Consider the following 13,925-nt stretch of genomic DNA (forward strand, 5'->3'; position numbering starts at 1 on the left):
GATGTTGTAAGTGCTTGACGACATCAGTTTTAAAATAACCGATGTTAACACCTCGATTTAGTGTGATTTTAACATCGGTTATTTTAAAACCGATATCATATAAGCACTTACAACATCGGTTTTAAAATAACTGACGTTAATATAAACTCTTTTTCTTTAATTATTAGTATATTTTTAAAAAAATCATATATTGAGTTATTAATTATATTTTAATTAAAAAAATATAATAATTAATAAACAATAACAACTTCAAAAGGTAAGCATTTAAAAAGTAAACTAAATTTTTAAAATAAATTCTGTAATTTTAATTTTATTGTTTCATGATTATCTTTTAAATATAACACACATTTATATTAATTATTGCATATTAGTTCATTCGAAAATTAAAAAAAAAATTGTTTTTAATAGTAGAGTTTAACTTTTATAGAATTTTTATAGAATGTTGGTAAAAACAATTATATCGTCAAACAATTAAAATTTATTATGAATATATTTTATTTAATTATTACAAAAATAAAAAATTTATCATACAAAAACATTTATACAAACAATGTATATATTATTTATTATCAAAATGTCTAATAAATATTTAAAAAATATATTTTATGAGATATTTGTCACCATTCAATAAATAAATATTAAATTATCATTATACTTTAAAATCTCTACAAACTTATACCTACGACTACTTTTACTTTTGGATATAATTAAATGTAGATTAAATATATATAATTTATTATTTTAAAAAATTAAGATTATTTATTAAATTTTTTATTTTATAGAAAAATATAAAATTTGTAACTTAGTTATATATTTTATTTATTTAAATAATTTATTTTCCCATACTAATGATTGTTTGGCACTTTGGTTTTGTTTTTTTTTTCCATACTAATGTCGTCGTATGCAACACTCTTGTCTCTTTGTATCGTGCGTGTGTGTTTAACATTCACAATGAACAACATCTCATCGCTGACCCTTGATTCTCACGCAATATGCAGCACTCAGCACCTCATCTCCCTCCGCTAAGTTTGCCCCACTCGAAACATCGTTGTATGCTTCGCGAAGCCCGTCGCGCCTCCCCCACCAAGCTCGCTACTGCCGACACCTCTGGCAGCCTCATCGGGGCGCTGAGCCAGGTCTTTGACTTGCTAGGTTGCCAGTGGGGCAACGAGGGAAAAGGGAAACTCGTCGACATATTGGCCCAGCACTTCGAAATCATTGCTCGCTGCCAGGTATTGCCAAAGTTCTCTTCTTTTTCAATTTTCATGGCTTTTGTGTTTGTTTCAAATCTTGGGTCGTTCAGAAAGTCGATGGAATTAGTGTGTGTGTGTGTGTGTGTGTGTGTGTGTGTGTGAGTGAGTGAGAGAGAGAGAGAGAGAGAGAGAGAGAGAGTGCTTTGGTGGCAGTGTTGTGTTAGGGTTGATTGCTCTGTGGTTTAACTGAATCACTGCATTTTGTTTGTTTTTTTTTTTTAAGGTTTTTGATATTTTAATGTATTATGAGAAGAACACTAGATTGAACCTGGAATTGGGAGGCCTGCCAATTTTATGCCTGAGATTACAGAGATGTCATTTTTGTTTCTTTCATTATTGAATAATGTTTTATTTTAGCTCTTTCATGCTAGCAAAGGGTAGTGGTTTGACATTTTGACTTTTGAGTCCCTGATGTTTCATTATCGATTATTTTGTGTCCTTGTCATTGCTTTGAATGATTTGCACTTGAGTTTATTGTGATTGCATTTTATTGTAACTAGGTTGTTTATAGACATACATAATAATAGTCCCTTTGTTTATAGATATATCAAAGCTTCAACGACCACATGTTTAGGAGTTCAATCCTTGCTGCTCTTGTTCTTTTTACGGTTAAATGCTTAAATTAATTTAGGACTATTACTGGATAGCCTTATAGTAGGCTTTAAGAAGGCCCCCTGTCACTATCGGACATTTGCACCTGTCACTATTAGACAGCCAAAGGTAGTTACTTATCTTGAATCTATTTTGATCTCTATTCTTCATATTTTGATGTATACTTCAAAATGGGTTGGTTCTTTAGTAGCTTTTGAATAAGCTTATTCTTCGATATTATCCTCTTTCTTATTATGTTAGGAATAGGGAAGAGGAAGGAAAAAATTCTATTGTGAGATATTAGACTTTTCACTGTTGACTTTATTTATTTAATGCATGGCTAAAATGTTCAACCAGTAAGTGAATAAATAGGCTGAAAGAAACTATTAACACTTTCATATGACTTAATCTATGGGCTCTTGTACTTTTCTCATTTGCACCATTAAAATAAATTGTGTTGTTTTTAATTAAAATAAAATTTTCAACTGGTAATTAAAATTAAATCTATTTAATTTGGTATTCCCATTATATATCTTTTATTGTTGAAGTATGGAACAATAATGGGCCCTTTCTCCTGAATTGAAAGACACATGTTTATATTAATGCAATTGAACTGCTTGGACTCTTGATTCCAGCATACGCAGAAGCCTTAGGGAATCAAGTGTTTCATGGAGTAAAGTATCCCTTGTAAGTTTTTAGCATATTATACAAGTATATTGAACTACGTTGTAAGATATAAGTGTTAGAAAATAAATCTCATGATACTTTAATCTGTAGCCCTTCAAATATATGCATTAAAACTACATCAAAAGCTTTGCTTGGATAAACTAAAAGATGAATGTCAGAAGATTAGAGAAACTTTGGTTCTATCACTAGGCCTAATCTCAGAACTCATTTAACTTGTAGCATTTTAGAATAAAATCAATTTGATCTTTTCACTGTAATTGTTGAACATTAATTCTGAAAATTAGCATGCATGATTACTGTTGATCTAAACTAATGCTTGTAGATTGTAATGCTTCATTTTTTGCCAGAAAAAGGAGTGGTGGCATGTGATATTTCTTATTTGTTTTTCTTGAGATGCTCCTCTATAGTCAAACTATAATTTAATTACTTTTGATTATGCTTTGCCAAAGTTGATTGCTATTGTTGCCCTTTTTCTTTCTTGAAATTCAGAGGAAACTCTATCCCTTGAATAATGTGTTACGAGCATCTAGTGAAATATTATATAAACAAGATTTTACTTTGTTGTCCAATCTGCTTCCTATTATGAGTAGACTTCAACTATGAACATTTTCTTACTTCTTTTGCTAACATATTACTGGTAGGAGACAAAACAAAAAGGCACCAAATAGTATAATCTTTAGCAATTTTGTATGTTAGTTGTGTCTATTACTCATGGATATGATTATTGGTCAGGGATAAACTTTTAGATGGATATTAACAATTTGTCTTGGAGGATTCTAAAATAATGTTCAATGCTAAAGAGACAAGCTAGACAGATTCTCCCTTAGAATAGGATTATTGTAAGTTTAATTTTGATAAAAAATTTTGTTTTTATCATGTAATTATATCTAGTGTATTGTTTTATAACTTGCTAATGCTTTATAACTTGTTTATGTGATTAATGATTAATGTTTTATATTAAAGTTGTGTGCATTATGGGTGAACCTTAGTTTTCCGTTTGAGATTGAATACAAGGATTAATACAGATAGTTTTGATTAATCATTATATTCGATTTGAATTGGCCATTTGGATAGTTTGGGAAGAGTCATTTTGGTAAATTTCTCTCATTTTAATCCTTATTCTCTAACTCATTTGAATTGTCCATTTTAGATCAATGGTTTCTCATCGTTGAATCTTACCAAGTTGGATGTTTTATCATATCTTGAAGAAATACAGTTGGGTGTCTCTTACAAACTTGTTGATGGCACTCCAATCAAATCATTCCTTTCAGATCTCCGTCTTCTTGAGCAACTGAAGGTAACTTTTCTATCTTTCCCATCTACAGCACTATTCCTCCACCTTCACTCTAGTTTTGGATCACATGACCAAATGCTTCTATTTGATATATGACTAATATAAACCAACATGGGAAGTAACAGGGTTTTCAAGGAAGGTAAAGGTCCTTAATTTTTGGGAATTTGCGTTGCATTCTCTTACGGCTATTTGTTTTCATGTTTTAGGTGGAATATGAAGTACTTCCTGGATGGAAATATGATATTTCTTCCATAAGAAACTATTCTGACCTTCCAAAAGCTGCAAGGCTGTATGTGGAAAGGATAGAAGAACTTGTGGGGGTCCCTAGTCACTACATTGGTATTGGGCCTGGATGTGATGCTCTCATATACAAATGAGTCCACATTGGATTTGCATGCCTCTGTAGGTAAGTTGAGGCTTTTTGCGGTAAAGGTGTCGATTCCTTCTAAGTTTCAGTTTTTTTGGGATATAAACACATTTTTAGTGACTAGTGAGGATCAGCTACATGATGTATTATTATGTTGTTAGCCATCATCATTGCCATTTTGGGTTTTTATATGAATTTGATACAAGGTGTTTGCAGTCTAGTTATGCAATACTACTTGTTAGTGTCAATTAACATTGATTTTTTGAAAAACCGAGGTTAACTGTCACTATCAACATCGATTTTTTAAAAAAACCGATGTTGTTAGTGCCAGTTAATATCGGTTTTTTAAAAAACCGATATTAATATGTAGATTAATAACTTTCTTTTTTCATAATTCTTATCATCTAACATCGGTTATTTAAATAACCGATGTTGTATTTATTAGTTAACATCAAACAACAACAACAACAACAACGCCTTATCCCACTAGGTGGGGTCGGCTACATGGATCAACTTCCGCCATAATGTTCTATCAAGTACCATACTTCTATCCAAACCATTAATTTCGAGATCCTTTTTGATAACCTCTCTTATAGTCTTTTTGGGTCTTCCTCTGCCTTGAATTGTTTGTCTTCTCTCCATCTGGTCTACTCTCCTCACTACAGAGTCTACCGGTCTTCTCTCTACATGCCCAAACCACCTAAGTCTATTTTCCACCATCTTCTCTGCAATAGGCGCTACTCCAACCCTCTCTCTAATAGCTTCGTTTCTAATTTTATCCTGTCGAGTCTTACCACACATCCACCGCAACATCCTCATCTCCGCTACACCTACTTTATTCTCATGTTGGCTCTTGACCGCCCAACATTCTGTTCCGTACAAAATCGCCGGTCTTACCGCAGTCCGATAAAACTTTCCCTTTAGCTTGATCGGTACCTTTGCATCACATAACACCCCCGATGCTTTTCTCCATTTCATCCATCCTGCTTGAATGCGATGATTCACATCCCCTTCAATTTCCCCATCATCCTGTATTACAGACCCAAGATATTTAAACCGTGTGACTTGAGGGATAATATGGTCTCCTATTTTCACCTCTGAGTTAGAAACCCTCCTTCTTTTGTTGAACTTACATTCCATATACTCCGATTTGCTTCTGCTTAGGCGAAAGCCATGTGTTTCTAGAGCTCGTCTCCAAGTTTCCAACCTCTTATTCAACTCCTCCCTCGACTCTCCAAGGAGGACTATGTCATCTGCAAAAAGCATGCATCTCAGCGCTATCTCTTGGATTTGTTCCGTGAGGGCATCCAGAATTAAGGTAAAAAGGTAGGGGCTAAGGGTTGACCCTTGATGTAAACCAATTGTGATGGGAAAATCATCTGACTCTCCACCCTGTGTCCTAACACTAGTCGATACCCTATCATACATATCTTGGATAGCTCGAATATATGCAACCCTAACCCCTTTCTTCTCTAGAGCTTTCCACAAAATCTCTCTAGGCACTCTATCATACGCTTTCTCCAAGTCAATAAAAATCAAGTGCAAGTCTTGTTGGGCCATGCGATATTGCTCCATCACCCGCCGTAATAAGTAAATCGCTTCCATGGTCGACCTTCCCGGCATGAAACCAAATTGATTCTCAGTAACTTGAGTCTCCTTTCTTAATCTCCGTTCGATCACTCTTTCCCATAATTTCATGGTATGACTCATGAGCTTGATTCCCCTATAATTTGCACAATTTTGTATATCCCCCTTGTTCTTATAGATTGGCACTAACGTGCTTCTCCTCCATTCCTCCGGCATGCGTTTTGACCTCATAATTTCGTTAAAGAGTTCGGTGAGCCACTCAAGACCTCTATCTCCAAGAGTTTTCCATACTTCAATAGGTATGTTGTCTGGCCCCACTGCCTTACCATTACTCATTCTTTTCAACGCTTCCTTTACTTCCTGTTTCTGAATCCGACGATAGTACTTATAGTTCCGGTCCTCTTCTCTTGTGTCTAGACTGCTAGAGTCATATCCATATCCATCATTAAATAAGTTGTGGAAATACGCCTTCCACCTTTCCTTGATATCTTTTTCATGCACTAAGACTTTGCCTTCTTCATCCTTAACACACTTTACTTGATCCAAATCTCTAGTCTTCCTCTCTCTACCCTTAGCAAGCCTATATATAGATCTTTCTCCATCCCTGGTTCCTAGAGCTTGGTATAGTCCGTCAAAAGCTTGGGCTCTTGCCTCACTCACCGCCTTTTTGGTTTCATTTCTAGCTATCTTATACTTATCCCAATTTTCAGAATTTCTACACCTAGACCACTCCTTGAAACACTCCTTTTTTACTCTAACTTTGCTCTGAACATTTTCATTCCACCACCACGATTCTTTACCCCTAGGTCCAAAACCTCTAGATTCACCCAACGTCTCTTTAGCCACTTTAATAATCTCTTGGGACATCTTGTTCCACATATCATTTGCACTTCCTTGTGATTGTCCACACCAACCCTCCCATATCTTTTGTTGGAAGATTCCTTGTTTCTCACCCTTCAAGTGCCACCATTTGATCCTTGGTGCTACCAGATGACTTCTTCTCTTTGCCCTATCTCTAATTCTTACATCCATAACCAAAACTCTATGTTGGGTAGTCAAGCTCTCTCCCGGGATAACTTTACAGTTCAAGCAATACTTCCTATCAGACTTCCTGATAAGGAAGAAATCTATCTGAGAACATGTCCCTCCACTTTTGTAAGTGATAAGATGTTCCTCTCTTTTCTTAAACCATGTATTGGCTATAGAAAGATCCAAAGCCTCCGAAAACTCCAAGATGGATTTACCCTCCCCATTCATCTCCCCTAGGCCAAAACCCCCATGCACCCCCTCAAAACCTCTAGCCACGCTACCTACATGTCCATTGAGATCCCCTCCTAGGAAAACTTTCTCTCCTTGGGGTATATCCTAAAGTACCCCTTCTAGATCCTCCCAAAATTTTACCTTAAAGTGTTCTGCTAACCCAACCTGAGGTGCGTACCCACTAATAACATTAAAGGTGTCCTGTCCCACTACCAATTTTAAGACTATGATACGATCTCCTACTCTTCTTACATCCACGACATCCTTCTTCCACTCCTTGTCCACAATAATCCCTACCCCATTTCTTGATCTGATTTTTCCCGTATACCACAGCTTAAATCCCGAGTTGTCTAATTCTTTCGCTTTTTCACCTGTCCACTTAGTTTCTTGTAGGCACATAAAATTGATCTTCCTCCTCACCATAACATCCACTATTTCCATAGATTTTCCTGTAAGTGTGCCTATATTCCATGTACCAAAGCGAATCCTCCTGTCATGAACTAGCTTCTTTACCCACACCCGTTCACGAAAATGTGGGAACCCTTGCTTACTTTTCACTACATCCGGGCGGCGATGCAGCGGCCCTTGCTCTTTTGACACTGTACTCGAGCCATACAGCGCGTTGCTTCCGGGCAACGACCTAGCATTCACATTATTACGTAATTGATCCATGTCATAGAGATTCGACAAAGTTTAACGTTGGCTGTCGAAAGCCTAACACAACCCTCTCCTTTTATCCGGGCTTGGGACCGGCTAAGAATAGCAAAGCTACCCTAGGGGCTTGAATTCAAAATTCTCTCTACCAACGACTCCTGTCGAAGGGTGGCCACTTTAATAACTTGTAGATGCTTGAGACATGGGAAATGTTATCGTTGGCAATCTATTTTTTGTAACCTCACCCTGAAAAATGGAAAGCCAATAAAGAAAAATATGTCAAACATTTGTAACGTACATTTGGATTGTAAACTCATATATAAAATGAGAATTATTTATCTAAAATTAAGTTTTGTATATTTCAATAAATTAAAAATTAAAATTTATTTTTCTAAAGTTAAAATAAATGAAAGCTATACACTTAAAGTTTTTTTTATGATTTCTATTTATCTAAAGTGAATAAAGAATATAGATTTTTATAATAAATTAAAAAATACTAATTATTAACATTTTAATATTTTATTACATATATTTATGTATTTTAGTATGATTTTAATTATTAACTTTTAATTAAAATTTATAATGTTTAATTTTATACATAAATGATATTAAAAAAAAGATATGAAAGAGAAATTAAAGATGATGCCTTAAATGTGATAGTAATAGCATTAATGAAAAATAAGTAATTACTACTTAGATAGTCTATCTTCGAAGAAAATGGCTCTATTAGGTTTCACTAGCATTGTTGTGGCACCTAACCTGTTATGGCTGCCCCACCCATCTTTGTTCCATGGGGATTCTTGGACTTTGTTTCTTTGTCTGCCCTATCAAAACCCATAGCACCACTAGTGACCGGATTCATCTTTGTCAAGATAACAACTTGTATTCATCTTTGTCAAGATAACAACACAAGGGAAGGGTTGTCCCTCTGTGGTTCAGACTTTGTAAACAGATTTTTACAAAGGGAGTGGAAAATCTCAAGTGGGTTGCTTGAGTACTGGACGTAGGCACGGAATTTTCCGAACCAGTATAAAACTATGTTTTCATTCTCTCTTCCCTTATCTTATTTATTTTGTTGCAATCAATTGTGTCTTACATGTTTAAAGAACATTATTAAATTGATTGCTGCTTCTTCTGCATTCTGAGCCTATCTCTTTTAGAAGGGGGTTAAAAGTTTGTTAGTGGAAAATTAATTCACCCCTTCGTAAGTTATTGAGGCCACAAGGTCCAACATAGAGGAATTCATCATCTTGAAGTATTTTTCAATCAACATTCACCCTCCTTATTAGCAAATCATCAACCAGGTGTTGTGGTCTCTTCTTGTTGTACACACCATCAAATGCAACAATGATGGTTCAGCTAAGGGATCCCTGAGGCATGCTAGCAGTGGTGGAATCTTCCATGATTGCTTAGGTCATTTTTTGGGTGGATTTTCTACCTATATTGGCATTCACAATGTTTTTTTGCTGAACATTTTTCGATCATTTGGCTCTCGAAGTTGCTTATGTCAGGAACTAGACCAACACCTTGACTAAATGTGATTCCAAGCTGGTCATTCAAGCTATTGAAAATCCTTCCTTGGTTCCTTGAGAACTATGTAACTGTTGGGACAACTGTCTTTTTTTTTTTTGCAAAGATATAGTTTTTGTTTTCTCCCACATGTTTAGGGAAGGAAGCACTTGCGTTGATGTCTTAACCAACCATGGTGTTAACTCTAAGATTGATTATTCTTGGTGGGATCATACCCCTTCTTTTTGTTAGAGGGAATTTCCTTTGTAATAGAGTTGTACTCCCTAACTGTATATTTTGTTAGCTTTTCTTGGTGGGGTTTTGGCCTAGTCCCCCCCCCCTCACCATGTCTCATCTATTTTTGGCTATTTATATGTTATTTGGTGTGGTCCTTGGGAGTTTGGTATGGGTGCCAACTTAGTGGGGATGCATACTACCCTCTAAGATTGTTTAAATTCAAAATATAAGACAATTGTTTAAATTCTATTGGTCATTCACAATGGGGTTGTTTAACCCCATTTTCACTTGGGATTAATTAGACAAACCCATTTTTTATTTCTCATTTCTTTTTATCACATTTAGTATTCTCTCTCTCTCTCTTGCTTATTTTACGCGTACTATTAACACATTTTCTAGTGTATTCCATCTAACATTTATTTTGGGATGTTTACTGTATTGTGATTCTTCCTTTATGATTATAATTACGAGATTGTTGTGTTTGACATACCAATTGATGCCCCAATGCGAATTAGCTGATAAAATTGAGTGCTCTTCGTGTTTTCATATTTTTGACCCATGATTTTGATTCCTTTGATTTTGATATGATTATGTGAAATTGTTTGAGGGGTTTAATCATATGAACATAACATATTAATATTATTATTGTGTGACATGTATATAATGCATGAGGCATGATAACATGTTATCTTGGGATTATGGAAGTGTGATGAACTGTGTAAGTGACAAGTTAAGTATGTGTTAAATTGTGAGGTCATGCATGTGTATTGAGATGTTGTGTGCATTGAGTTGTGAGCTATGAATTATACAATCACACAACTGTAAGACCCTTTAAGGGTGACAAGTTAATGCGCAACGAGTATTGTGATGGGATCTATTGTGGAAATCCGACGAGTTTAATCACTTTGAGATACGACGAGTTAAAATTATTTTGAGAACAATTAAGGAGTTGTGTGTTTTGTATAGTTCATTGATAGAGTCTGCATGCTAAAATGCTTTCTGGGTTGGACGTGAATCAGGAGGGAGAGACCCTGACAGACTCTTCGGAGTGTAGGCCTTGGGGGTAAATACACTCGATTTGAATGTTCCTTGAAACCGATGTTGATCCCATATGGTTAGAGCATTCTCACAAAACAGAGTGACCCTAATTGGTCTCCCTATGATTTTACCTAGTGAGAGTGACCTGACTTACCAGTATGTGGTCTATCTTGTCATGTACTCATAGGCTCCCAATGAGGATTTTCACTGACATGGCACCACATTGCATATAGGATTGAATCTTAGTATATTTGTTGCATAATGCCTGTGTATTGATTGGTTAAGTGATATCATGTTTTGATTCTTGAGTATGTGAATGATGGGAAAATGTATGAGATGTGTAGTGTTGAGATATGATGTCACGCGATAAGTGGTGCAATGATGTGAGTTGTGCTTAAGTTGTATTTCATTTATATGATATGTATATCTATGTTGTTATGTTTCTCTCTATTAGTTATGAATGTGATAACTCACTCGTGTGTGTTGTTTGTGTTTGAATCATGTGATGATATCGAACTTTATGTTCGTGGAAGCAGATAGTTAGGTGGATAACTATGGAGAACCTCATGCTAGAGGAAGCTGAAGCACAATGCTTTGATAGGATGTGACATTGGAACATGGGTTTTTGTATTATTTGTATAATATTATGAACATGTTACTTTATGTTATTTCGCTACTTAACTTGTTTCCTTTTGTAAAAAAATTGGATGGCTTTGTTTTGGGCCAGAGATGTTTTCATACCCTTATTTGATAAGTTTTTAATTTGGTGATTAATGCTAATGTGAACCTTTTACCCACGTGAGCTCCTTTATGTTTATTGAATAAAATCATTTTAATTAATTCCATATTTTCATGTACGATATTATATAAATATATATGTCGAGGTAGAGGGTGTCACATATTCAGTATTAGCAACCACGAATTCACCCAACACTAGGTCGAGGACCCACCAAGCATCCTCAACTTACATGCCTACTCATTGGCAACAACAACTAAACACTTCACTTGGATGCCCAACTTGAGGTTTGAGATACAACACCTTTGTACCCACCATCTCACCAATGGTCTACCTCAAGGGTTCAAGTTTCACCAACACAACCAATCTTTACAAATTTAAAATGAGTTAATCTCTAATGTTTCATAAAAAAAATTCACCACTCCGAAGGGTTGATGAAGTATAAAATAGGCATGGTAATGGGGCCTGAACCCGTCAAAATTATCATTACATATATATATATATATATATATATATATATATATATATATATATATACATAACACTAAAACATGAAACTATTAGATTGGATTTTATGCTAGTGTTGGATTGGATTGGATTTTATGTTGTCATGTACAATCTAAAAATATGTTATGGTTGCTATTTAAAATTATATTTTTCATTCTATGAAAAATTATATTTTTTTTATAGAATTTTATAAGCATGTTGGGGGCGGGGATGGGGAGTAAATCTACACCCTCGTTGGGTTTAGGGGGTGGGGTCGAGGAGGGAAATAGGGAGTCGGGGGCGGGGCTGGGCTAAGCAAAACCCAATCCTGACTCACCCTGTTGCCATGCCTAGTATAAAACAAAGGGGGTTAGTACTTGGGAAGATATCCACTAAGCGAGACCCCCAAGTCTCCTAGTGGATTAGAGCTCTAGCACCCAATCAGAGTTCGTCCTCACCAAGCAGTCATTTCTTTCTAGAATATTTTTAAAACTCCACTTGACTCACTAAAATGTTTTAAGAAGGTTTACCATCATCAAGGTTAGTCCACAACAATTATACAATTATTCATTAATATCAACATCATAAGAGTTCACCATATCATAAATTCACCATTCATATATACAACACACTTATGGACCCATCAATAGTCCATTAAGCATAGTAAGACATCCAACACCATGAATTCTTACTATCATTGTATCAAAACATAAATGTTGTAACAACAATGCAACCACCTCAACATAATATAAACACCTTAAGAGCAACACAATCATCGTAAAAATAAGCATATTGCATTTGCATAAACATTTTAAAGTTATTTGAATCATAAAACAAAAGAAAGCAAATATTTCAAGAGAATTTTCAAAATAAACAAAATCTAGCCCAGCCAACCAAAATTATGGCCCAACTAAAACATTCTAGTAGCAAAATTTTCAAAATCATGAGCTCTTGCCTAGCGAGCAAAAGTCTGGGCCCAACCAAAACATTCTAGTGGCAAAATTTTCAAAAAATGAGTTATGACCCAATGAGCAAAATCGCAACCCAGCTAAAATGTTCCAGTGGCAAAGTTTTGAAAGAAGAAAAAAACAAGTTATGGCCTATCAAGAAAAATTGTAGCCCAACTAGAACATTCCAATGGCAAAGTTTTCAAAATTGTGAGTTTTGGCTCAGCGAGCAAGGAAATTTGTGGCCCAGCCAAAACATAATAGAATAGTTGCAAACTTGTTCGTTTTCTTTTCCAAGTTTTCCATTATTGCAAATTTTCATCAAAATCCATCAAATAATCAAAATCATCATTTCAATTAAAAAAAACCCCAATTTGATCAAACTTCCATTTTCATACATCATAGTTCATTTCCAATCAAATTTTAGACCAATCTAAAGCAATAGATTTCAAAATAAGATTGGAGCTTCCCTTTCCTATTCAACTTCAAGTTGCAAAATTTTGAAGAAGGGATGAAAATGAGAGAACATTGTGTCAAAGGGGAAAGCTTTCCACCACCCAATTAGTAGCTCTCACTAAGAGAACACCAAACCACACCCCAAACAAGCTCCAATGTCAAATTTCTATATCCAAAACAAGAATCTCCATAGGTCCTCCATGGAAGCTAGCTTACAAGAAAAGGGAGAATGGAAATGGAGTGCAAAGGAAAATGAGAGAGAGTTTACCATGCCAAGGTCAACTGTGGAACTCCAAGAGAAGAAGAAAATGACTTTCTTTGAGCAAGAGAACCAAAGTTCTCAAATCCTTAAGGAGTGGGTTTCTTGGTGAGGAGAAAAGGGTTTCTTAGAGAACTTTTGTATTTGTGTTTTAGATTTTTGAGTGTTAAAGAATGATTTATGACTCTTGTTATTCCTCATTTTCACACCTACGCCTTATTATGTACAACCAGTGTAGCATCCCAATTTTCCATGTGTGTGTGGTAGAAAATGTTATTACTTTGTTGTATGATTGGATAGTGTTTTTAGACTATTGAAATGGTAGAAAATGAGATATTAGCATAAGATACCTTAGCATGGTTGAGCTCTTAAGTTTTTAAGGTAAAGTCTAGAAAGAATAAGGATAATTCAGGGAAAATTTTCTGGTGAAATAATGGTCAACTCATTAATGACCTAGATGTTACTAATTGGATTTTGGTCTAGAAATAGAAACTAGAAGCTTGAAAGAAGAAAATTAGTAATTAATATAAGTAAGGTTAGAAATTAAGTGGGGATAATTAAGGT

At 35.1% G+C, this 13,925-nt stretch overlaps 1 protein-coding gene across 1 annotated transcript; it reads left to right on the plus strand.

Moving 5' to 3' along the window:
- Positions 1-929: 929 nt before the first annotated feature.
- LOC114394451 (adenylosuccinate synthetase 2, chloroplastic-like) lies at positions 930-11,223 on the plus strand. Its single transcript, XM_028356026.1, has 4 exons — positions 930-1,232; positions 3,682-3,828; positions 4,032-4,231; positions 11,014-11,223. The coding sequence occupies exons 1-3, from the start codon at positions 993-995 to the stop codon at positions 4,200-4,202; spliced, it is 558 nt and encodes a 185-aa protein (XP_028211827.1). The 5' UTR covers positions 930-992; the 3' UTR covers positions 4,203-4,231; positions 11,014-11,223.
- The last annotated feature ends 2,702 nt before the right edge of the window (positions 11,224-13,925 follow it).

Source organism: Glycine soja, chromosome 18, assembly GCF_004193775.1.
Source record: "Glycine soja cultivar W05 chromosome 18, ASM419377v2, whole genome shotgun sequence".
Lineage (NCBI taxonomy): Eukaryota > Viridiplantae > Streptophyta > Magnoliopsida > Fabales > Fabaceae > Glycine > Glycine soja.